General features: G+C 43.5%; 1 protein-coding gene and 1 pseudogene across 1 annotated transcript; both read right to left on the reverse strand.

The window, feature by feature from the left end:
- Nucleotides 1–4,344: 4,344 nt before the first annotated feature.
- On the reverse strand, nt 4,345–18,306 carry LOC128093697 (transcription elongation factor SPT6-like). Its single transcript, XM_052711355.1, has 3 exons — nt 18,146–18,306; nt 18,001–18,085; nt 4,345–4,577 (listed from the first exon to the last, which is right to left on the reverse strand). The coding sequence occupies exons 1-3, from the start codon at nt 18,182–18,184 to the stop codon at nt 4,360–4,362; spliced, it is 342 nt and encodes a 113-aa protein (XP_052567315.1). The 5' UTR covers nt 18,185–18,306; the 3' UTR covers nt 4,345–4,359.
- A 3,699-nt stretch (nt 18,307–22,005) lies between these two features.
- Nucleotides 22,006–26,367, reverse strand: LOC120431761 (uncharacterized; annotated as a pseudogene).
- Between the last annotated feature and the right edge of the window lie 127 nt (nt 26,368–26,494).

Here is a 26,494-nt window from a genome sequence, read left to right on the forward strand (position 1 = left end):
ATTACAGGCTTCAGTGGCAGTTTTTCACTCAACTAATGTTAACATGTTTAGGTAAATGTTAACATTCCATAGGTCACCTCCCTAAGGTGTCGTGATAAAGTCCAGTTTGTGACGATACACTACCTTCCCTTTACTAAGCAATCGAATCCAGAAGGGAAAAGATCACCAGTTGTGGATTTGAACCCCGATCTACCGCTTACGAGGCGGAAGCATTACCACTAGGCTACATGGCTCGGTCCTTAAAACATGCTGATGAAAAAAATACAAAAATCCTTGAAAGTTAAAAACCAAAAGTGTCTCATTGATGACTACTCTACCCTATAGCTATAGCTTTCCTATGCCTGTACGCAAGATTTTTTGCATCATCATTTTTTTCTTATTAGCGTAACATCTTTCTGGCAACATTTCAACGACACTTTTTCAAGAGTTCGATCTCTTTTTTATTGTTGCTACATAGGTATTCTAGCAAGCTTTTTACCAGGGCTTAGCTGTTGGTTAGTCGAGGTTAGTCGTCGACTAACAAATTCTTTACAAAAAATGTCGCCTCTCTTGAACAAACGACCATTATGCCAAACGTCCATTATGCCAAACGGCATTATGCCAAATGGCTTTATGCCAAATGCCACCTCTTTGTTGCGATGGGAGCGCCCCAGGGTTGTCCTTATCCGCCCCCAACTGGCCGACGCCGTCCGCGTCGCCATCCGCAGGTTCTACGCCCCTAGCAACGTCGCAGAATCCATCTCCATCCGTGCTGTTCTCGATCCGAGGTATTTCAATCTCAGCCACTCCAGACTCACCGGAACATTATCTGCTTCGTACTGATCCCCCTCTGGCTCACCGTAGTGTGCTTGCACCAACAACGGGGGTTCGAATTGGGCGTCTCGGGGAACACGCTTCGTTGAACTTCACATCTCTTGAAATGATGATCTTCCGAGTTTCTAGCTCCCACTGTTGAGCGCAATCCCGGTCATCGATGATTCTTGGCTTTTGGGGTCCACCTGCTTTCTCTGCTGACTTGATCTGTCCCACACGCGTTCCTTTGGCCAAACAACGGGTTCAGGTCGGCCGTTAAATGGCTCACGGGATTGCTTGCCCACACAGGTTCGCTGTACCTCCCGACATATTTACCTCGAGCTCCAGTTCGTAGAGGTTGTTTCGTAGATATGTCTCTGCAATCACAGCACCGATAAACTTCATGACCGCCTTCTCACGTCCAGGGCCGCCGGTAAACAGAACGTCAACTTCAGCCTTCGACAGCTTCTTTACAGACAGCTCCGGTAGGAAAACGATTTGTTTCATCTCCACAGGAACTCCCGCCACAGACTTTTTCAAGAAGTGGCCCTCTCGCCACATCAACTTCGCCTTCTCCTTGCTCTTCACAATACCAAGGCAGTCCTCGGAAATGAATCCAACCAACTGCGTCTTGGCCTTGCGATCCAGCTTCAAGAACTTCAAGCGATCTGTATTTCCGGCAAGTACTTCCGCCGTGAAACCATCAGCTAACTCCGCGCCTTCAAAATGTAGCTTCACGCGGTAGCTCGAAGTTTTCGCTGGTCAGCAGCGGGATTCCTTCCTCCGTATTGACCATAACCTGAAGAAATAACTTGAGTTATTGGATTAAAGAAAAGGGTTCTTTATTTCGCGTCTTGATCGCTTGAGTGCTCAAGAAAGAATGACTGAGAAACTGACCTGTCGATCGCACCTAAACTTTCGCAAAGAAAAAAAACTTGCTTTGTTACAAAAAACTTACCCCTCAGTTGAGGTGAAATTGGGTGATTTTTACGGAATTTGCAATTCCTCAGTCACCTCCGTGTACGCACGAGTGCAAGCAGCAGTCAAGTGCTAAGTGCTCCATCGTTTTTCCGATTTTTTTGCCGTAATTTACCGTGATTCGCCGCGAGTTTGCTCCACCAGCATGCCAAGGGCCGGCCGTGGCCGTGGCAGTTCGAGTGCGGCCTCGAAAAACCCGCGAAGTTCGTCTACCAGCCGTGTGCAAAAAGGTTAACAAACCAAAGCCGCGTCGACCGCCATCGCGCCGGGGAGTGTGTGCGCCAAAGGATTCGACCCGAAGTTATTACACGCTAATTACCGCGTCCAGGAACGCAGCCCTATAAGGCTCCGTTCAGCTACTTCCGGCAATCCGTCGACCGATGGCGCTTCAACATCCGCCAACATTCCCACCAGTAACAAGTTCGCGAGACTGAGTGACGATGAAAGCAGCTACAACAACACCGGCGGTAGCACCACTACCGACGACGACGACGACGATGGTCGTGCACGGAAAAAAGTGCCGAAGCCAAAAAAAGTAATTACTCCAAAAGAAAGACGACCACCACCATTTTTTGTTTTGGACACGTTGGCGGACGATGTTGACGAGCAGCTGGAAGGCCTCGTATACTGCCTCAAAATAGGTAAATCGTCAGTGCAAGTGTTCACATTTGACCAAAAGAACTTCGACCTGGTTGTGGAGAAATTGAAGCTTAAAAACTTCAAGTTCTACACATTCGACCCCGTGCAGAAGACCGCTGTTAAGATCGTCTTGCAGGGGTACCAAGACCGCTCGATCTCCGTCCTCAAGGAGCACCTCTCGGGTGTCGGAATAACGCCGCGAGACATAAAAGTCCTCTCGCGGAAGACAACCGTCACAGGTACACACACACTGTACCTGTTGTACTTCGACCGCGGCACCGTTAAAATTCAAGACCTGCGGCGGACGGTTTTTGGGTAAACTGACGGTTTTACTCCAAAAAACCTACGGACGCAGCGCAATGTCACCGATGCCAGAAATTCGGCCACGGCTCGCGGAACTGCAACCTCCCGCCCCGCTGCGTGAAGTGCGGTGAAACACATCTCTCGGAGGTGTGTGCACTGCCACGAAAAGCGGATCTTGGAGATGATGCAGAACAAACCAAGCCGCGCGTAAAGTGCGCGAACTGCGGCGGTAACCATACCGGTAATTACCGCGGATGCGTTGCGCGCAAGTCCTACCTCGAGGAGCAGGAAAAGAGGAAGAAGAAAGCAGCAGCGTCCCACCCTCCTCAGCGAAGTACGAGTGCAGCCGTTCCTGCAGCTGGCCAGCGTACGGTTCCAGCGGACAACCCAGCGGTCCCTCCTGGATGGGGGCGGTCGTTTGCAAGCGTGGTCGCTGCCGGAAGCGGCGATGCGGCCCAGCAAGGAGTCACCGGGGAAGATCTCTTCACCCTGTCGGAGTTCTTTGCTCTCGCGGGGGAGATGATGACGCGGTTTCGGACCTGCCGTAACAAGGCGCAGCAATTTCTGGCCCTCGGGGAGCTGATGATTAAGCACATCTACAAAGGATAAAATACTGTGATTTAGTTATAAGCTTTTTCTCTTTCTTTCCCCTTTCCTTTGCAATTTTAGAAAGTTTTTTTTTTCTTGCTTTTGTTAGTGCCTTAGTTATGGAAATAATTGTTCTAAAATTGATTATGATTCAACACACAGCTGAAAGGAACTCCAAAACTCTGTTATGAATTGCAAAAGAACTTATTGTATCATGATTATTCACCAATAAAACCGAATTGAAAAAAATGCAATTCCTCAGTCTTCTCAATGAAACCTGTCTTATTGGCAGCTATACATGTTTGAGGTATGATTTTCACTAAAAATGATTTCTAAAAAAAACAATCTTAATATACTTTTAAAATCTCCACTTTGAACATTGTAGCATGTCAATACGATTCCTTCTAAAAAGTAACGCATCATTTTAGTTTCGAATTTCAAACGATTAATCAAATGTCAACATATTTTTGAAAAAAATGTTGGTAAACTATCTTAGGACAATCCTTCGTTGAACGTTTTTTGCTATCATTTAAATTGTTTTTGTTTTTTAGAAGTAATGAGATGTGTATCGTTTTTTGACCCAGAGTCACCCTCATTCATAAATTTTAACTTGATACAATTTTCAATGTAATTTAAAAAAATGCTTGATACTATTTTTAGTAAGATTTAATTATGGAAAGATAATTTTAATACGATAAATTTCAACTGAATCGTTCATAATAAGGAGAAAAAAAAAACTTGTATTTCAGTTGGTGGCAACATCTACAACAGCATCATGTTCAGCATGTTAAGTTAGCTGCATTGTTTCTAAAGGAATTAAAAAAAAACCTGCAAAAAAAAACAGTCGAATAGATCCGGTTGAAATGTTGCAATTCAAAACTTCGGTACACGAAGCTTTTTTAAAAGTATTGTATTGCATTGGAAGCTGAGAACAACCCAACGTAGTTTGTTATTTTTTGTGTAACCAACAAGGCGCCAATTAGAGGAGATGCGCCCTAGGAAGAAATATTGGCGCCCTAAATCAGCCAACAGTTTCTAACTAATTCAAAATCGTACAGCTCAGCTACTTACTCGTTCTACTTTTACGCCAAGGTTTTCTTCTATCAGATCATAATCTTCTTCTTCCAGACGATCATCGAGTTCATCTTCATCATCACTCTTCTTCCGTTTAGTATGACTTTCAGATGCATCAGAATCGCCACCACTATCGTCATCGTCATCAATGGGATTATCATCGATAAGATCTTTGAGTTCTTCTCGAATCAAATCATCATCATCTGAAAAAATAAATAATCAAATAAATAATTATTAAGTTACTTTCTAATGAATACAAAAAGAAAGTTTATTTTAAATATGACGTCAAACAGGAAGTCTCCAAATCAAAAGTGCTCTGATTTGGCAGAACTCAATTTGATCAAATCTGTAATTTTGGCGATCAAAAACATCGTTCCAACTTTTTTTTCGTGTGTAAAAAAGAATTCGCCAAAAATTCCGCGGAGGCAGTCTTTTTGAAAAAGTTGGAACGATGTTTTTGATCGCCAAAATTACAGATTTGATCAAATTGAGTTCTGCACAGTTCTAGGATCATCTAAACATCCTAACAAATCACTGGAAAAAAGAATCGTCTTGATTGGGTGAGTTATGCCCGAGAACCAGCGAGTTGAAGTTACCGTTCCAACTTTTTTGGGAGGCTTGGGCGTCCGTGTAAGTTGGACATGCGTTGGGCGTTCCAGTGTTAAGGAAACATATGTGGACGTTTGAAAAAGATAGCTGAATATTTGAAAAGGTCCTATGAAAATTGCATTTGCTAATTTGAAGGTCTCGGGATTAATGGGCTCATATCTGATGTAGCGACCCTCACATTTATCATTGTTTTTTATTACGGTGGAAAAAGAGTTACATTGAAATCCCAGGAAGACACAAATTACCTTTATTGTTCACAACTTGAGTTGAGAACAGAAGAATGGTATTTGGTGTTCTTGGTATTTTAACCGATGTACCTTTCTCCCACGTAACAAAAATAAAAAAATCTTTATTAAACAAAAGGGAAGCCACCTAGGGCACTCGAGGCCACAAATATATATGGCCATAGGAGATAGGTATCATGAAAACAAACATAACGAGAGGGACATCCTTCCATATCTGATTAGTTCAGATGTGAAAGGGGAGAAAAATAAAATAAAAATAAAATAATAATAATAAAACGTAAGGAATGCCAGCAAAGAAAAAATCGTGGGAGCAGGAAACAGAAAAAAAACCAATGTAGAGACCCCTAGGAGGTGATAAAGGAATTAATGAAAAACTTGAGGGCGAAAAGCTCACGGCAAAAAGAAAGAGAGAGAAGGCAATGAAATTAATCGGGGCGAATAATAGATTGATATAAAACTAGGAGTAAGATCGGAGCTCGGGGTCAGTTCTGGAGGATCTCGAGCTCGTTTAGATTGTGTATTCGAATAGGTATAATATAATTTTCTTTATATTTAAACTATTCCATGTTTACAATTTAAATGAAAGATAGATTCCTTTTGGGAAAAGCGCTACACTGATTTCCCTGATTCCTTGTAATATTTTACATAACATATCCAAAAATTGCGAATATCCATTAACACGATTCGGAGAATTGATTTTTTGAATATAAAAACCGGGTTTTTCGACGCGCCGCGCGCTGCAACGGACAAATGACGAAAACGGGTAAAAATCAACTTGTTTCACTGAAACAGCGATAACTTTAAAATTTCAGCGATGACCTAAAAAAAAAAAAACGGCATTTTAAATTTTCACCTTTTCATATGTTAGGCTAGTTTATTAAAACTTCTCATTCGAGCTGTCACCGTCGGCGCGTAAACATCGTCTTCGAATTGTAGCTCTCGCGAAAATTAACTTATTAGTGCTCCCGGTGTGTTATCCAGCGCCCTGGGGAAACAAAAGCAGCCCAAGCCGCCGCCGCTGCCCGGCGAAGGCGATTCCAGTCGGGACAGTGCATCGCAAATCCTGCAGCGGGTGGACTACAAGAAGGCCCGCAAACAGCAGAAGGAAAAGGTGATGACGCCGCCATCTTCGAGACGCCACCGAAGAAATTCGACCGGCGGTATCTCATCGATTTCGGACCAGCTGAACGAACATCGGCCACTGACCCAAGTCGGGAGGTCTTCCGGGGGATTCCCGACGGCGAATCAGTTCGAGATGCTCGACTTCGACATCTCCGGCGATGAGGCAGAAAACTTAAACAATGGCGGCGGTGGTGGAACTTTTGCCGCTGGTGATGGTGATGCTGCTGGTAGTAATGTGAAAAATCCGCCTCCTGCTCCCGCAAAAATATGCTGTCCGCCGATCTTCGTCCACGGTTCCAGTGTTCCAGCGCTCAACCGGCTGATGTCAACGACCCAGCTGGGCGCCGACGATTACCACCTGCGGGTAAACAATGGATACATCCAGATCAGGGTGTCGACTAAATCTCACTTAACTTCTGTGGTGAGTACTTTGAAGCAGGCAAATGTCCAGTTCTACACCCATGGAACCAGTGACGAAACCCCGGTGAAAATCGTCCTTTTCGGATTACCAGTGTTTCCGGTAGAAGACGTCAGGCGGGAACTCGAAGATGTGTTTCTTCGTCCCACAAGTGTGCGCCAGATGGGGAAATCGAAGCACGGCGATTACGCGCTGTACCTGCTGCAGTTTGAGAAGGGAACCGTGAAACTTCAGGAGCTGCAACAAATCAAGGCGCTGTTCAACGTGATCGTCCGTTGGAGGCACTACTCCAAGAAGAAGTCGGACGTCGTCCAGTGTTTCCGGTGCCAGCAATACGGCCACGGGATGAGAAACTGCCATCTGGAGGCCAAGTGCGTCAAGTGTGGTGAGCGCCACCAGACGACCGCATGCGCACTCCCCGCGCGTGCCGACGTTGTGGTCAACGACGACCGCTCGCAAATCCGTTGTGCTAACTGCAGCCAAAGCCACACAGCGAACTACAAGGGTTGCCCCGCCCGCCTCAAGTACCTGCAGGACTTGAAGGCCAAGAAGAAGACGAGTCCCGCCGGCAGAAGCAACGCTCCTAAGGTGTCTGCAGTTCCTGCGCCTATTCCCAGGCCACCGGGTGGTGACTTGAGCCAGCTGCTCGGCAGCATCGCGAATCCTGGGCTCTCGTACTCGCAAGCCGTGCAGGGCCAGCCCGAGTCGTCAACCATGTTCACCGTCGAGGAGTTCATGTGCCTAGCCAGTGAACTCTTCACTAGGCTTTCGAATTGCCAATCGAAGGCCATGCAATTCCTCGCCCTCAGCGAGCTCATCATCAAATTTGTTTATAATGGCCAACCTTAGCTCGCTGAAGGTGATGAATTGGAACTGCCGTTCCATCCGCAACAAGGTTGTGGAATTTTTGATATCGCTGCAATCACAGAGACCTGGCTGCAGCTCAACAACTCGATGTATCATGAGCACTACACTATCGTGCGTGCGGATCGCGAATCGACGGAGGCCACCCGTGGGGGAGGAGTGGCGCTTCTGGTGCGAAACGGCATCGACTTCTCCAAGCTGGAAACCTCTACCCGTGCAATCGAGTCTGTTGGGATCACAGTCAAGACGGACCCGGCACCAGTCAACATTTTTGCCGTCTACTACCCCGGTTCTCCTCGCAGGGCAACGCTCAGCCAGCTTCGACGCGATATCCGCCAGCTCAGCAGTATCAATGGGCCATTCTTCCTGGTGGGTGACCTGAACGCGCGACATAGGATGTGGAACTGTGCCAGGGCCAACAAAGCAGGGCAAATCCTGCACCAAGAGTACGAGTCCAAGGACATCTACATACACGCTCCGGATACTCCCACCCGCTGCCCCGCTGGACGAGGGAGGCCTTCCACGTTGGACCTGGTCATCTCAAACAACCAGGTGCAGATGTCGAAGCCGATAACGCACGTTGAACTGTCGTCGGACCATCTGCCGGTCACCTGGAAGACTCGTCCGATGCCTCGACAGAGCCAACTGGAGCACTTCTGCTCGCTCGATCGAGCGGGAGGTCGACCTTAACGCTAGCTGGATCAACACTCTAGAACCCTCGGAGAAAATCGACGACGCCATCGACAAGTTCACCGCCATCCTCAATGCTGCTGAGGATGCCGCTGTCCCTTCGCGTAGGATCCTACCCCAGAAGAAGGACATTCCCGACGAGCTGAAGCTGCTAATCCGGCTGAGGAACGTACGGCGTAGACAGTTCATCCGAAGACGGGACCCGCTCATCGGAGCGGTGGTGACCCACCTGAACAACGTCATCAGCACCAAAAGCGCCGAACACCGCTACAAAAACTTCGGCTCAATGCTGAGGAACCTGGACAACGGCAGCAACAAGTTCTGGAAGCTTACCCGCAACCTCCGGAATACGGTCAAGTACAGTCCCCCGCTGAACGTCAACGGAGACCTCGTAGCGAGCCCTTCAGCGAAAGCCGAAGCGCTCGCGAATGCATTCGCCGCTGCCCACAACAACGAGCAACCAGGTGATCCCGAAACATCGGCCGTTGTGGAGAACGCGCTTGGCCACATCCGAGCGACAACTCCTCCCGTGCCTCCGGTCGCCCTTGTTAAGCCGAAAATTTATTGTTTATTGTTTATTCGTCAAGCTTATGTAGACTACTTACAATTTTCTTACATACTAGATATTATTTCTATTGTACAGATTTTTTCGTAGTTCCGGTTTAGACATGTCGAAATGTATGTACTGTGAATTTTCATGATAAAAGCGCATCATTTGATTTAAAGGCGAATTTTTTAAATAATTTGTCTTGTATGCAGTTATTCTAAAAAGTGGCGAATGTATAAGAGTACGGCTTGGTTCATGAATACTATTGCGTATTACTGAAAATAATGCTGCTGACTGTATGCGTTGAGAAATAATGTCGTTGATGAAAGAGAGCATGGCGAATTTACGACGTTCTTGTAATGATTGTATGTTTATGAGCATGCAGCGTGCTTCATACGATGGGAGAGGAAATGCAGTCCAGTTAAGTTTACGTAGTGCGTACAGTAAGAATTGTTTTTGGACAGATTCAATACGTGCTTGGTGTACGGCAGACGATACTACAGTATTCCAAGAGTGGCCTGACATACGTTATATAGAGTAATTTAATAGTATACGGGTCCTGGAAGTTGAATGCAAAGCGCTTTATAAAGCCTAATGTACTTTTTGCCTTGTTTATTATTGTGTTATAGTGTTCTACAAAAGTTAGTTGTGAGTCTAGGATGACACCTAGATCACGTACTACTTTGCATTTTTCTACTGGTTGGTTTCCTAATAATACTGTTATGTTTGGTGTTTCATGTTTTCTGCTGAAGGCAATGGAATTACATTTCTTTACATTCAATTGGAGTAGGCTTTTACTACACCATGTGTAGAAAAGATTAATTTCGTTTTGGAATACATGACTGTCATTGGCATTTCCTATTTCCATATACAATTTCATGTCGTCTGCATATACAAGTACGTTAATTTTTTTAAGAATGAAGGAAATGTCGTTTACATACAAGATGAAAAGAAGAGGTCCTAGATGGGATCCTTGCGGAACCCCAGAGGTGACGTGAATTGATTCCGATAGTACATTTTGGAAGCGAACAATTTGTTCGCGCTTAGTCAAATATGACTTAAGCCATTCCAAAAGATTCGGTTGAATTCCAATTTTCTGCAGTTTGAAGATTAATAATGGTATGTCGATTCTGTCAAATGCCTTACTAAAGTCTGTGTAATTGCTTCTACGAAATTGCGATTATGCATTGCATTCAGTGTAAAATTTACAAATTCTAAAAGGTTGGTGCTAGTAGAGCGGCCTTTAAAAAAGCCGTTCTGTTTACATGTGATGCGGTTTTTTACTTGCTGAAAGATTTTTTCATTTATAATAGATTCGAAAAGTTTTGGAATGCAAGACAAAAGGGCAATTCCGCGATAATTACGTATGTCTGATTTTGGGCCTGACTTGAAAATAGGCACCAAAAAAGACTTTTTCCATGTTTGTGGGAATTTTCCAGTATTTATTGACATGTTGAAAAGATGATGCAGTGGATATGTCAATTCTTCTGCAAGATTCTTTAGGAATGCAGGTGCTATTCCGTCGGGTCCTGGTTCTTTTGATGAGTCGAAGTCCTTCAATGCCTGGCGTACTTCCGTTTCTGACAAAGAATTGACTGAGACGTCATTTGGAAATTCCGGTATATATGAAAAGTAGTCGCGGTCGCGGTCTTTTTCGGAAAATGAGGTGTATACTTCTTTGAAAAATTTTGAAAAAAGATTGCAAATTTCTTTTGAGTTACTGCCTACATTTTCGTCCAGTTGCATTTGCGATGGGAAGTTACTACTTTTGGATTTGGATTTTACGTAATTAAAGAAATTTTTCGGGCATGATTTGACTTCAGATTCGACTTTACTATTATATTCTTCGTTGGCAGAATTGAGTGCCGAAAAAAAAAATGGTCGGAAATATTCAGATAATTCAGAAGATTTGTGTCATTTGTATTGTTTCTGTATAGTTTATAGGCTTTTTGTTTTCTATTTTTTAAATTTCTTAGTTGTGGAGTGAACCACACTGGGTGTTTATTGCCTGTGTTATTACGTCGTCTTCTTCTAGTAGGTACGGTTTCAGATGTTATAGTGTTAATTTCCGTATAGAATTTTCCTACTAATTCGTCGACATTTCCTTCATTATTAAATAAATTTTGCCAGTCAATTGCAAGTAGTTTACGTTTGGCTTCTACAAAGTTTGTTTTATTGTATTCCAGGACTTCTTCATATTCCCAGTCAATGGGCAAAGTGTTTTTATGGACATAAATAGAATATTCAATTGCTGTATGGAAGACTTCATTCTTCCAAAGGGGGGTTACAGATTCTTGTACATGAAAGTCTTCAATACAGTTAGTGAATAAAAGGTCTAAAAATGAATTTCTTTGGTTTTTTACATGATTGATTTGGAAAAGTCCATAATTTGCAATATTGTCAAAGAGAAAATGCAAAGTTTCATTTTCCCCAATGACTGGGAGAAGAATTGCTTCATTTTCTTGGTCAGATATAAATTCGACTTTGCTTTGATTAAAGTCGCCATAAATGTGAAGTTTTACTTCCGGTTCCATTTTTGATGTTATGATTTCTACTGTTTTAAAGAATAGTTCATACGACTGTTTATTTGCATGGTCCGGCGGAAAGTATACTGATGCAAAAATGTGTACTTGGCCTGCAATAGTGGCTTTGGCCCAGACTTGTTCAAATTGAAAATGTTTTTCAGTTACAATTTCTTTTGGATTAAGTCTGGCATTTATGGCTAAGAGGACGCCGCCTCCTGACTTTTTCTGACTGAGATTTAAATTTCTATTGCCTAGGAATACAAAATAATTGTTTCCAAAAATGTCTTCAGGGTGGACGCTTTCGTCCCAGTTAGTTTCAGTTCCAAGAATAATGTCGAAAGAATGTGAGAGAATGTTTAAAGAAATTTCCTTCATTTTGCCTGGGCTTTTCATGCGATTGAAATTCTGACAATAAATTAGAATTTCATTCGCATTCTGTTGTTCGGATGAAGAAATTTTTGGAGACATACTTAAATTATTAATAGTACTTACTGCCTCTTGCGAGGGTGTCATTTCTTCTTCCGTGTTAGAAGGCGTCAATGCTTGTAAAAATTCGACGATGTAGTCGGCAGGTAAAATTTGTTGGCGGCTTCACGCGAATGCTGCAGGTATTGAAGTCTTCTAGTTGTTACATATTTCCTGTAGGTTTCCAGGTCGGTGAGGGTTTGCTTAGGTGAAATTCCAATTGTTGAGTTGTATTCCATGAAGATGTTCATAAGATGTTCAGGTTCAGTAGGCAGGCCATTGGATGCAAAAAAGACATGCATGCTGGTTAGTGTTAGTCCGTCTATGCAGACGTCCGGTTTTTGGTCCTTCAGATACGCCAAGTATAGTCTGAGATTGTCATAGACTTTAATTTCGCGGAGTCTGGCCAGCAGGAAACGGCCATCGCCGACGGCAGACTGTTCAGTTAGGCGTAGTATGGGCGGCTTCATTGGGTCCAGACAGAACATACTGTCTGTTACTTCAGGAGTTTGTGATGACGTTTTTGCTGGCTGCGGCGTGGTGGCGTTTAGAGGTGGGACGATTGGCGTTTTTTCCTTCCGGTAGGGGTTGATGGTTTCCCCTTTTCGGAAGTTGATGAAGTTTGAATTCGATGTAGTTGGAGGTTGGCCAGAAAATTCGACCCTTGCCTGGTCTAGAAGTTCCTTGTCGGACAATTTGGTTGACGAATGAGTGAAAAAGTTGCTGCTACTTGCGTTGTCCTGGTCGAATTGATTGTCCTTTAAGTTAAAATGTGGCGTACTTGGGTTTCGGCCTGCGTCAGAGTTGCAGTTGGTCTGGTGCTGTTGCCGACGAAGATGTTGATGTGATTGTTGTTGCTGCAGGTGTTGCTGTTGCCGGCGTTGCTGATGATGTTGTTGTGATTGTTGTTGTTGCTGGTGCTGAATTTGTTGACGATGTTTTCGGTTGCGGCGACGTGCTTTTTCGGCTTCCTTTTCCTGAAGACGGCGAGTCCGCTGCCTGGCGTCGAAGTCGGTCCAGTCTGGCTTCCAAATTTTATTGCTGCCGATAAGTCGCCAGCCAGATTCGATTTCCAGTACGGTTTGTTCGTTTAATTCTTCTGCCAGTGATTTTTGCCGGACTTCAATTTCATTGTCTTGCAGTTTATTGATGGATGAAGTGAGGGCCCTCACTTCATCGTGGACTGCTAAAATTATGTCCGAGGGGCATTTTTCTGCTGAGGCAATTGTTTTAATTATGTCATCCCGGTGGGATGACGTAATTTCCTGGATACGGCAGAATGATTCAGCGAGTTTTTGATTCTGGTCCGAGGTGGTGTCTTCAAATGCTTTTCTGACTTCGTTTAAGGGGAAGTCCATTGCCGGTGCCTGTGTTAATACTGCCGAAAGTATTCGACTTGCGATTTCTGCACATTTCTTAATTTCTTCCTGCAGGCCTATGATTTTATTATGCAGTTCATTAAGGGCTTCTTGGTTTGTCTTGTCATTGGTCTTGATGTGAGTCAAGATCATATGACTGCCTTCTAAATGATGCTGCATTATTTTTCTAATGTCGATTTCCATATGTAGGTTATTTCGACAAAGGCTGCATATAGGAAGTACATGTAGTTGCAAGTCGTCTTCGGAGCCACGCTTGACCCCAATACAGGCTGCGTGAAATTTTCGATTACAAATGCCCGAACAGTTCCAGAGGTATTGTTGGTTGAAGGGTGAAGAGCACGTCGGCACATAGCACTGCATTTTGCTTACGTTTGTTAATAAGTGCACAAACGACGCGCGACAAAAAAATAAATATGTTTACGTTTACGTTTGTGGACTGGGTCAGTGAAGGTAAATAAAAATAAGGTGTAGAGCGAATTAAAAAACGCGTCCGTCCGGTAAAAAGACTCAAAAGAGGTCAAGGCGATCATCCGCACGCTCAAAAACCGGAAGTCTCCAGGGCAAGACGGAATCCGGAATACGTGCCTCAAGCAGCTGCCAAGAAAAGGGTTGGTCGTCCTGACCAAAATCTTCAACGCTTGCCTGGCCTTGGGCTACTTTCCGGCCTGCTGGAAGCACGCAAACGTGATCGCCATCCCAAAGGCGAACAAGGACATAACCAACCCAGGTAATTATCGCCCGATCAGCCTTTTGAGCAGCCTGAGCAAACTCCTGGAACGGGTGATCCTCGCCCGGATAAACCGTCACCTGGAGACGGAGCAACTCATCCCACACGAGCAGTTCGGCTTCAAGCCGGGGCACTCAACGGTGCACCAACTCGCCCGTATCTCGGAGATGGTGAAGCGCGGCTTCCTGGCGGGGAAGTCGACTGGCATGATCCTTCTCGACGTCGAAAAGGCCTACGACTCCGTGTGGCAGGACGCCGTGGTCTACAAGCTCTTCCGCTCGAACCTCCAGCCGTTCTTGGTCAAGATCGTCGAGTCGTTCCTGACGAATCGGTCGTTTACGGTGACGGTGAATGGCGAGCGTTCCTCCGTCCACAACATCCCCTTCGGCGTGCCCCAAGGATCAGTGCTGAGCCCGACTCTCTACAACATCCTCACCTCCGACGTGCCGATGATCGATGGAGTGTCGTACGCATTCTTTGCGGATGACACTGCATACTTGGCATCGGATAAGGACCCGAAGATCGTCGTCACCCACCTACAAGCGGCACAGAACAACCTCGATGAGTTTCAGCGGAAGTGGCGCATCAAGCTGAACGCTGGGAAAACCCAGTCCATCTTCTTCACTAGGAGGCGTGCTGCTCGGCACCTTCCCCGCAGATCGATCAGCGTCAACGGCCAGCCTGCGACGTGGGACGACGAGGTCAGGTACCTGGGTGTGGTGCATGACAAGAAGCTGAAGTACGACAAGCACGTGAACAACATCATCGAGAAGGTGGATCGTTCCACCAAGGCGCTCTACTCAATGCTGAATCGGCGGTCGAAGCTGAGCATCAAGAACAAGTCGCTCGTGGTCAAGTGCATCATCCGTCCAATGCTGACCTACGCTGCTGCGGTCTGGGGCAACTGCGCCAAATCGCACCGTAAGCGACTCCAGGTGAAGCAGAACAAGCTGCTCAAGATGGTACACAACCTGGACCCGTGGTACCACACCGACGATCTACACGAGCTGGCCGGCGTCGACACCATCGACGCAAGCATCGAAAAGGCAACGAGAACCTTCAGGACTTCCTGTGGGATGTCAACGAATCCGCTCATCGAAGCACTCCTCCGTTAACAACTGTGATATTAGTCCTAAGCCAAACATAGATCTAGGGTTTTTTCTCAAAATTTATTTTCCCTAAAAGAGCACGCAGCTAGCGAAATCTAAACTTAGAAACATGTACCCTCCCTGTAAAGGCTTTTGAATTGATCTCAGTTGAAAGGTTCTCCAAATCTCTGAATTGCAAATATAACATCCTGGAGCAAAACTGTTAAATTCTAATAAACACTAATTGAATTGAATTAAAACTTCTTACTATTTTTCTTTGAAAGACCAACTTATCACCTTTAATCTGCGTTCAAGACAGCTGAAATCGGTTCAAATGGTGCGGAGTTTGTAACGACAGACTAGCTGGTACTTAGTAGAAAATAGAGTTTTTGGAGAAAAGGGTTCTAATTATGAGCAACAGAAGCAGGTTCTAATTATGAGCAAAAGAATTTGCACGGCTAGGTACTTCCACATGCCGTCAACTCCGTCAAATTTCAGGCATCAAAACACTAGCGCCACTCCGATGCGAACGGGAAAAATTCAAGCAATAAGCTTTAAAGCGATGGTGGGAGAGCGAGAGAAAAAAATAAAGTTTCAGCGCAGCGAAGAGAAGAAACACAAGAAACGAAAAAGCTTGTTGCTGCTGTCACTGTCACTGCTTTTCGCGCACGAGATGGATGTATTTGGCTATGCGTAGCGCTTCTTGTTTTGAATTTTTATTTGAAGCAAATCAATCAGTTAGCGTACATTTTTGTTGTTTTTCGATTGTGTAGTGATACGTATTGATCTGCACTGTTTTGACTGTAATAAATGAATCAATTTGTGACGTGAGAATATAATTTTAAGTGATAACTTATTCTGTAAGAAAACCCTCGTGATTATATTTGCTTTGAGACAGTCCAAAATATTGATTTAAATATTGTTAAAAATACAAATCTTGGATGAGTTTTCAAAAAGCCGTAAGAGCCACCGTGACCTCTGACACTAATTTGCGTTTTTTCCAAAATGAAACAAAATTTCATGTATTTTTAGTTTGAGGCACTTGAAAGACGTGTAGATGAACAATCTCAAGCATTTTTGATATTGTTTTTTCGTAAGTAGGTCGAATACCGATGCAAAAAGGACTTTGTTTACCAATGGCTCTTACGGCTTTTTGAAAACCAATCCGAGAAATATTGCTGTAACACCCGTCTGACCTATGTCCGATTGTTGACCAATCCGGTCTTACCGGATCACCTGAAAATAGTTTTGCTTGTAAACCTATCAATTAACTCGTCTTGAAGACCCCCTTGTTCTCTAACTCTACCACGTCCTCGTGTAGCGTTTCCTTCGAAGACCGGAAAAAAGGCACTAACCAGGCACTAACTGTTTGCTGCTTTTGTCCCTGGGATCCTGTGACAGTTCTCTATCTCGAAGAATTTACCAGCAGAGCATTTTCCTTCGTCTTTGGCTAGATCCGGGTTTGTTATGGATTGATTTGCCATGAAAACTGCTTTGCATTAAGTATCTATGATTGAATTGATTTTTCCACTGGGCCCAAACCCGCCCGGTGTTCAATTTTATCTAAACTTAATTAATAATCATGAAATTCCAAAACTTGCTCGCCATTTGGCTGAATGTTTTCCTCGCTCTGTCAAAATTTGGTCAAAACAGTGCGAAAGAGATGAACGAAAAACAACATCACTACCATGTTTGACTGTGTGCGTGCGGGCATATTTTGTTTCACTGTGTGCGTGTACGGGCATTGAAAAGCTCGACAACTTAGATGTCAGCCCACCAGATGGCTCTGCGGTATTGATGATTGAGCGTTTTTCCCAGATTTTGGGAGTTGTCTATCTTTTTAAATTAGGTATCTTTGTTTTGAGCAATCAGGACCCTTGTTAAGGACCCCAAAAGGAATTGAAAAAATGCTGTGCTCCTAAATTTGGACAACTTTATTTTTTTCCATACAACCATATTACACCCTACTGCCTCATATTGTCCCACCCTGTGTGCGCTAGTATGTAATGTGTAATTTTCAGTTGAACGCAAATCCAAATTATTTGATTTTTCAACCTAAACATATTGTAAACAAGCAACGCGCGAAGAAATGCCAAATGCTACTTTTCGTTGCTGTTCCTTTTCTTCGTGACCCTTTTCTTAAGTATTTTCTATATGGAGTTTTGCGTTCCTTCCGGACTGACCAATATAAAAAAATAAATATTATCAATGTTGCAAAGTTTGGCATGGAAGACATTCAAATACATCATTAAGGGCGAATTTTCAAAAAGAAATTACATTTTGTAGTAATATTTTTAAGATCATCGAAATTCCCTGACCCAGCTTAAAATTCCCTGACTTTCCCTGACTTTTCCAGAAATCGACATGCATAGCTGAAACATTTAACTTTCACATTCCAAACACGTAGATTGAACGTGAATCGACCGGTCCGAACAAATTATGTTTTTACTAAAACTATCACGTAGAAAGCACGTGAAAACTCTAGTGGAAAAATACCACATAACTTTTCACGTAACTTCAACGGGAATATTTTTTTGAGTGAAGGCAGTGATTTGCTTCCTCTGGTTAAAATAGTCTTGAAATGTTTTTTTTTTGTTCTACTTTTACTTGTGAAACGGCAAGTGAATGTCCAATGGAACACTTCCATTCGAGCAGTTTTTCTACAATGTATTCCATATGGGAGAACTGTCATTTAAATGCCAGGAACGAAAAGTTACAGCCTGGTTCATTTAAAAAAAATACTTCGTGTAAGAGGTCACGATGGCTTTTGCAACCCTTTTCAAAATTACCCGAGTTTTGGATCAGTTGCTGACACACACACAAACTTGTAGCCGATAAAGATGTCTGAACCACGAAGTACATATACCTCCAATTTTTCTGTTCGTTTATGATTTTTATTAGAAAATCAAGACTCAACGTATACTTTTTGTTAAAAATAAAACCTTACCTTCATCCTCCTCTTCGCTGTCGCTTACGGCTTTTGACTTCTTCGATTTTTTGCGGTCTTGTAGTTCCAGATCATCTTCCTCTTGCTGTAAAAATAAGTCGTATTTAGTCGCAGTCTTTATGAAAAAACGTGATAAAAGTGTTACCTCGCTTTCTTCAGCTTCGGAGTCCAAAAAGTCTGCCATTTCGCAAAAAACAAGCAAGTATCACGACAAAAGAACCAACCATCAACTCACAGTCCCCAATGTTCACCGAGAATCATCATTGCACTTTTTTTTCAGTTCGCTTTTACACACTTGAATGAGATCTTTCAGTTCAAGTATGGTTACACTGAAGTGTGTAATCATACTTGAACTGAAAAATTTCAAACACGCTAACCAGGCGATCTCAATTTTGAGATGGATGTCGCAAACCTAGAGATCCTAAAAGTGAAACCACTCAACGTTGAGATGAGCAACTTGATCTCAATTTTGAGATCCAGAAGGCGATCTTAAAATTGAGATGGGTTGGGTAGGGTGAAAATCGCCGGGAATGCGGAAATTGGTTCCGGGAGGACTATTTTTGAAGGAATATAATAAAATAAATGAAAATTGATTTGATTGAAAAGTTTTCTCTTTATTTTAAGCGTTTTTTACCCATTTTAAGGCTGATACGCAGATGGGAAGGAACGCAAAACTCCATACAAAAAAACGCCCAAGAAACGGTCAAGGAAAGGGTCACGAAAAGATTTTTCTTAAGTGGTACGCAGCTGAAAAGTAACAGAAACGGAAAGATTGCGTTTGACGTTTCTTCGCGCGGTGCTTGTTTATAATATGTTTTGATGAAAAAATCAAAGAATTGTAATTTTTCTTTTTGAATGCGACTGATAATTACAAACGTTTTCATAATTTTGTATTGGAGATAATAGTATTTAAAATTCCCGCCGAATCTCAAAAAGCAGAATATTGAAACTAAAAGGAAAGATTTAGTTTCGGTCGAAATGGAGTAAAAAAAAGGTGCAGGTGGTTATGTTACACATGACCAGTATGACAAAGAACTTTGCAAGATGATTGTTGAAATTTTCGATTAGAATGTCCGGTCCAAATTTCCCCATGATTCCCTTATAATTACACAAGACAACTCTTTTGTGAATAGTTTTAAGACATAATATCAACGTCCTATCGAGCTAAGGGGACGGAAATTGCAAATGGAGCTACAATAGAAATCAAGGTGAAATCAATAGACTTTCCCTCACCACTCGAAAGTTATCAAGATGCGGAAATGTTTTTGCAAGGCTGTTGCAAGCAATTGGCGGCAGCAAAGTAAATTTCAACAGCAAACATTAAAACTGCCCTTTCAAGGGCTCTAATTGAATACGAAATAGTTATTCTATATTTCCAGAAACAGAATTTCGCCGCGGCACAAAAAAAGGCAATCGCAGTAATCGATTTATTACTTCCTGCGTAAAATAAGCGATTTTTTTTAACTGCTTAACTTCAGATAATGGTCAGATGCATGTCCAGTATCAAAAACCATAAAGTTTGATACCCATATTGCCCTAACTCTTATGGTTCGGCAAATGTCCCCTCATCGGAACATCCGCGGGGCCTCCGGCCACTCCGGATTGCGGTCACGACTGCCGAAATGTTAAATTTCATGTCCAGTATCAAAAACCATAAACTTTATCGCAACCACAACCAACTTGACCCAAAGGGAACGGGTTCTCGATCAACACGGAGACCCCTTCTTGATGCCGTTAACCGGAGCCTTCCGGGATCAGCAGCTTGACCACATCGGTCCCTAACGTTCTTCCTTGATGGCCTGCAGCGACAATCCGTCCCGTTCCTGCGACGGCCCGAGCCATTTCGGTGACCTCTCCACGTCGTTGACCGGGGGAAATTTCTGCTGTCCCTTCTGATTCTGCAACTGCCACTCGATGTTGACTCCTCGGCTGTCAGAAAATTATGAGCTTGAGTGGAGGTGATTTTAGATACATCAATCTCACGTCTCTCGGAGAGGATGATCGGGAAAGGTTTGTTCAACCAATCAGCGTGAAGGAAAAGGAGGGGAAGTCTGCGAAGAGGGGAAATCGCCACGTAACGATTTCGCTTCGCAAAAAATTGGGTTCCGATCTTTTTATTCATTCTCTTTACACATACTACACACCACCTAGAGCACCAAACAGTGCGTTGCAAGTGTATTTGTAGCAAGAAAGCGCCATCGACTGTGGATTTGCTCGTGTGTGTATGTGTAGTAAACCACACTAAAATTGTGTTCGCGGAACCACACTAATATCGAAAATCGGTTTTCCCCAAGATCGATCGGATGAGCAAACTCGTGAAGGGTAGTTGCACGGCAGAAACCAGGCGCACACAAATGAAGCTCCCCAGCCCGCGTTTGTGTGTATGCGTTGATAATTTGGTGCTCTTTCAAGCCACTCGATTTCCCTTCCGCACACACAAACACTCACTACCGTACCCAACCAGATTTTTAAAGAATACTCTTTCGTGTGAATTGGCCCTGAAAAGGGCCATTTTAACGTCCTATGACGATGATAAAACCATGCGATGATGACACTCCAAGTTGCCGGCAATTTTCCCTCCCGCGCCTGCTCTGCCTCTCTTTCCAATTTTTCAATTCTCTCCTTCCTCTCGGCGGCTCTGCTGTGCTGCTGCTGCTTCTCGATCCTCCTCGTGCAAAGCTTCGGACTCGTTTGAGCTTCAACCGGCGGCACGGCGCTCTTTTATAACCTCGCTTGGCTGTGACGGCTCGACGCTTTCGAAGCAGTGGCAGAGAGCAAAATTTGCTAAGTGCTAGATACTTGAATCTGATTAATGTGTTCGGGAAAGGTTGCGCTCAACCAATCAGCGACCGGGATTTTCCCGGTCTGAATTTTTATTTTTCATCTTAACTTTTGAGTACTTTAACAAAGTTTTATCAACTTTGTGAGGTAGTCTACTTGCAATTTAAGACTTCCCCTTTCGTTTGGTGGATAAATCATGCAGATTGCTTGAATTGGGTGGAAGATATAAGCGTTTAAACGATTACACAAATCGTTACACTTTCGCTTCGCGAAATTTTGGATTGACACCCGTAGACAGTGCCCTTAGGACAAAGTTCTTTGTCAAAAGAAGTTGTCTTTATAGATGTCGGCCATCGTGTCACCAACAATTTATTGCTAGTACCAACCAGCTACCTCTGGATTATGAGTCCCCTGCACTGTCCGATTATCCACACTCGCGGGACCAAAATGAAGTAAATCAGAGTGAAATTAAACTTGACAATAATCATACAAATATATATGTTCTTACTGAAAATACAATAATAATCTAAAATTTTGAAATCCAACCAAACAACAAATTCAAAAATGTGAAAAAAAACAAACATTTCAGAAATTTAAAATAACATTTTAAATTTATAATAATAATAAAGAAAATTTCAACAAAAATCTGAAATTTGGAAAATCAAAATTAAAAATATGCAGAATTGAATAATAATTTTAATTTCTAACGTTTTTATGAATTCCATAGATCAAAAATGTTAAAATTCGAAACGTATGTACAAGTCAAAATTCCAAAAGTTTTAAAAATCGGAAATATAGAAATTCGTGAATACAAATTTACGAAAACCTCGAAATTATAACAATCAATAACTCTATTTCTTCCAAAATTAAAAAATGTAGAATGAAAATTTAAGAATAAAGAAATTAAAAAAAAATAAGAAATTCAAAAAATTTAAAAATTTAGGAATAAAAAAATTTAAAAATTAAGAATTAAAAAATTTAAAATTTAAGAATTTAGGAATTTAGGAATTTAGGAATTCAGGAATTTAGGAATTTAGGAATTTAGGAATTTAGGAATTTAGGAATTTAGGAATTTAGGAATTTAGGAATTTAGGAATTTAGGAATTTAGGAATTTAGGAATTTAGGAATTTAGGAATTTAGGGATTTAGGAATTTAGGAATTTAGGAATTTAGGAATTTAGGAATTTAGGAATTTAGGAATTTAGGAATTTAAGAATTTAAGAATTTAAGAATTTAAGAATTTAAGAATTTAAGAATTTAAGAATTTAAGAATTTAAGAATTTAAGAATTTAAGAATTTAAGAATTTAAGAATTTAAGAATTTAAGAATTTAAGAATTTAAGAATTTAAGAATTTAAGAATTTAAGAATTTAAGAATTTAAGAACTTAAGAATTTAAAAATTTAATAATTCCAGAAAAAAAATTAAACATTTGTACCAGCCGTATTTTATAACTTCAAAATTTCCTAACTTCCTAATTTCCTAGTTTCCGAATTTCCTTATTTCCTAATTTCCATACTTCCAAAATTCCTGATTTCTTAACTTCCTAACTTCCTAAACTCCTAATTTCCTAGTTTCCTAATTTCCTAACTTCCTAATTTCCTGATTTCCTAATTTCCTAACTTCTTAATTTACTAACTCCCTAACTTCTTAATTTCCTAATTTCATAGTTTCCTGATATCCTAATTTCCCAATTTCCTAACTTCCTAACTTCCACACTTCCTTATATTCTTATTCCTAACTTCCTAATTTCCAAATTTCCTAACTTCCTTACTTCCTAATTTCCTTATTTCCTAACTTCCTAATTTCCTAACATATTATTTTCCTAATTTCACGATTTTCTAATTTCTGAATTTCCTATTTCCATTATTTCATAATTTCCTAATTTCCTAGCTTCCTAATTTCTTAACATATTAATTTCATAATTTTTTAACTTCCTAACTTCCTAAACTCCTAATTTCCTAGTTTCCTAATTTCCTCATTTCCTAATTTCCTAACTTCCTAACTTCCTTACATATTAATTTTTTAATTTCTTAATTTCCTTGTTTCATAATTTCATAATTTTCTTATTTTCTTTATTTTACTAATTTGCTAATATCATAATTTCCAAATTTCCTAATTCCCTTGTTTTCTAATTTCCTAATTTTTTAATTTCCTTATTTCATAATTACATAGTTTTTTAATTTCCTTATTTCATAATTACATATTTTTTTAATTTCAGTTTTTCTTGTTTTAGAATTTAAGAATTTCTAAATTTGCTTATTTTGTTTATAATTGTTATTAAAAGTTTTAGAATAAACATTTTTAATCTATTTAATTTAAAGTTTTGAATATTTTTAATCTTTTTATTTTTTCCTCGAAAGAACCTCAAGCGCGCACACCGTCAATCGCGCTCATACCGAACTGTCAACTTTTCTTGGGGGGGTCACGAAAAGAACACGCAACATTTCTTGACCGCGTTCCTTCCGATCAGCATACCGTACTTTACATTGAAAAATAAGTAAGTCTACTGCCGTGAAGACGGCCCTCCGGAACACGGTCGAGTTGCGGAAACGCGGGCTGCTGCTGGGACGCGCACCAACCACTACCGGGGGGACGACTCTTCGGAACGCGGGCCACTGCTGGGACGCGCACACCAGTGCTGGGAGGGTGACTTTCCGGAACGCGGACGAGTTGCCGAAACACGGGCTGGCTGGAAAGCACACAAACCACTGCCGGGAGAACGAGCTGGAAATGGTAGAGAAAAATAAACAGATAAAAAATAAAATTGTGTGTGGTGGAGGAGCTTGGACCTACGGCATATCCGGTCGCCGTGGTCGGAAGAATGTGGGCTGCGTTGGAGATCGGAGCATTCGCTGCTGGACTTTGAGAAAAGTTTTTTCCTGAAGCCGGTGTGTAGTTCGGCGCTCCGGTGGTTTTAATTGGACGATGTTGAGGCACTAGTCGAGATCGACGTGATATCCCGAACCTGGATTTTGTTGCTGCGTTTGCTCCACATCAACCGGGAACCCTTTTCGCCACCACCCGCGGCGGACGCTTCTTCCCGCGTCTGCAGGATCGGCGTGTTTGTCGCGCTGCCCCGCTTGCCGTTGGCCGACGGCGACTGCATCGGATCGTTCGCGCCCCCTTCGGCGGCCTTGCTGCTCCTCGTTCAGATACAGGTCGGAGGCGGTCACCTCGACGGTGAACTCGCCGATGCGGACCACGTACGACACTTCGTTGGTGGTTTCGTTCCGCTTGACATCGTCGACGAAACCGGCCTCGTAGATGAGCGCGTGTACGGCGTGGCCGACGATCGTCCTGGTTCGTCCTGGTTCACTGGCGGTTCCGGCTCGGCAGATACGGGTGTGTCCGGTTTCTGCTTCTTGGCGCTCTTCGAGGAGGATTGCTTCGACTTGGAGTCTTCTTCGGCTTCGGACTCGGTGCGGGTGCGCTTCTGTCCTCGACCACTCTTTTTGGTGGCTGTTTTGGGTGTCTTCGCGTTGGAACTGCTTTGGTCCAGTTCCGCGTTCGATAGCTTATCATTCTTGCTGAGCGCCCGCTTGATCTTGGTGAATTCCTCGATCATCAACGATGCCAGCGCCTTGGCCCCCGGACGGTGTGCTTAACCTTGGATAGTGGTGCCTTCGACTGGCTGGAGATTGTCCCCGAACTGTCCGTTGCGCTCGAGTGTAATTCGGCGGCCGGTCTCGCCGAAGGCAGCTGGAACGGGCCAAGACTTCACACGCTACCGTTGGAAAACTGCTTTGACGAGTCAATTCCGGTCAGATCATGGGTGGACCCGGCCAAACCGGGAGCTGCCAGCTTGTCCTCGATCACCTTCTCCACCGACAAGAACTGCAACTCCGCTCCGTCGAACCATACGCTGACCTCGTACAGCGCATCCTCGGAAGTCAGTGTCTGGGTGGGGTCAATTTCGTTGGCGGCGGTGGTTGTCATTGTGGTCGAGGCTGCAGTGGTCGTCATATATGCTGGCGTCTGCACGGCAGGATTTATCGTCTAGCTCGGATCCTTCCGTGGAGGAGATTCCGTTGAATTTGCGGGCGTTGCTGGCGTACAGAATGGTCTCCTCTGCGATGTACAGCGCCGAGGAAACAGTAAGAGAATAATATTCATTAAATAACACTTCCCTGCAAGCTAATCCCCCACCCGGTGCAACAAACCTGTACACGAATTGACCTCCGACGATTCCAAAGACTGCTTTCTTCTTTCACCGACGAGGCAGCCGATTCCTTGCTCGTTTCGGGAGCATCCTTCTTGGGCTCTCCGAGTTGATTTCGAACTGCTTTTGGATCGGGGTCGAGTTGTACACGTTGCTCGAGCTGACGACCGCGTTCGGTGTGCTGCTTCCGTTCGAGATCAAAACCAACCGCTGCTTTAACCGGTCGGCAATTTTGTCCGAACTGGACGTGGGCAGTGAACATTCGATGCTGTCGTCCAGCACCTTGGACTCATCGGCGGCCGGCGCCGGCGGCACTTCCTCGGCGTCCACATTGTTTACCAGGGCCGACACCGTCGTGGTTGTGTTGTTCGTTTCACTCGCGCTATCGACGACATTTTCCAACTTCTCAGCTGCATTTCCCTCCTTGGCAAGAGTTTTGATCAGTTCCTCGCTGCTTGTGTTCATGCCTTCCGTAACATCTCCGTCGGATTTGCTCTGAGACGGCGCGACGGCCACGGAGTGTACCTCCATTTGCTCATCCTCTTCCGTGGTGGAGGCCTTCTCTGGTTCAGCTGCTGGAACTTCTTTCGGGGAGTCCTCCTTTTTCTCCTCCTCCTCCACTCCAGCACTGATAGTCCTCCTTCTTGGCACAGGGAGTCTCGGAAACTTCGACGGCCGTGGACGCCTCCACAACTGGTTCAACTTCGCTTCGTCGGCCTGCGGTTAGGCCGGAGTTGGCGCTGGGGCGGCTGCCTCCGGTGTGGAATCTACAAACTTTTTCCGGCTCGGCAGCAGGCTTCTGAGGAACTGATGACGGCGTCGTGGGTTGTTCCTCTGGCTGGGATTCCGACTCAGATTTCGGTTCTTTGTCTTCGGCTTTGTCTTCAGCTTGTAACGGCTTTCTTTGTTCCTTCGGCGAACAGCAGCTTTGACGCTCTAGGCGTCGCGCCACTCCCTAAAAGGAAGACTGCTGAAGCTGATTAACTGGCCCGACAAGAGGCTCCAGTTCAGGGCGGGTTGTTTTCGAACTCAAATACCGAATCTCAACTAGCAGGTCCCAAGTGACGAATCAAGTACAAATTTAGGTAAATTACGCTTTATGGTTGAAAAAGAATGAACTCGACGGCAATTGGTGGTGCGATCTGATGTATTAAGTAGTAAATCCCCACACCCAAGTAAAGACGCTCCCCAATTTAACCCCTGCAGACTAACTAACTCAATTGACAAGCCAATTAGCTGCGTTTAAACTTAAACCCTATATTTTCAGCTTAACAAAATCGTGACGTCACTTCTACGCTAGGGACAGTTATTGAGCTCAAAATCGTTCTTAAAAATTATCAGATCTGACCTTGGTTTAGATGCGGGCGGCGAGGGCAGGAACGGCTTCGGTGTGGCCACGCACTTACGCTTCAGGAACTGGTCCCATGTGTGGAGACTGGAAACCACGCCGAGACACCTGCGGAAAATTCTCTGGAGGAGGGAGCTGAGAACCTAGTCCGGGATTTCCACTGCTAGTCACCAGTGGATGATGCTCCGGCAACGGATACTACCAT

The sequence above is a fragment of the Culex pipiens genome, unplaced genomic scaffold (genome assembly GCF_016801865.2).
Source record: "Culex pipiens pallens isolate TS unplaced genomic scaffold, TS_CPP_V2 Cpp_Un0003, whole genome shotgun sequence".
NCBI classification, from domain to species: Eukaryota; Metazoa; Arthropoda; class Insecta; order Diptera; family Culicidae; genus Culex; species Culex pipiens.

Excerpts from the sequence above, each read along its gene's own strand:
- LOC128093697 (XM_052711355.1), bottom strand. The coding sequence starts at position 18,184 with ATGGCAGACTTTTTGGACTCCGAAGCTGAAGAAAGCGAG. Across the intron at positions 18,086-18,145 it reads CCGAAGCTGAAGAAAGCGAG|CAAGAGGAAGATGATCTGGA; the intron begins GTAACACTTTTA and ends TTATTTTTACAG. Across the intron at positions 4,578-18,000 it reads CAGCGAAGAGGAGGATGAAG|ATGATGATGATTTGATTCGA; the intron begins GTAAGGTTTTAT and ends TTATTTTTTCAG.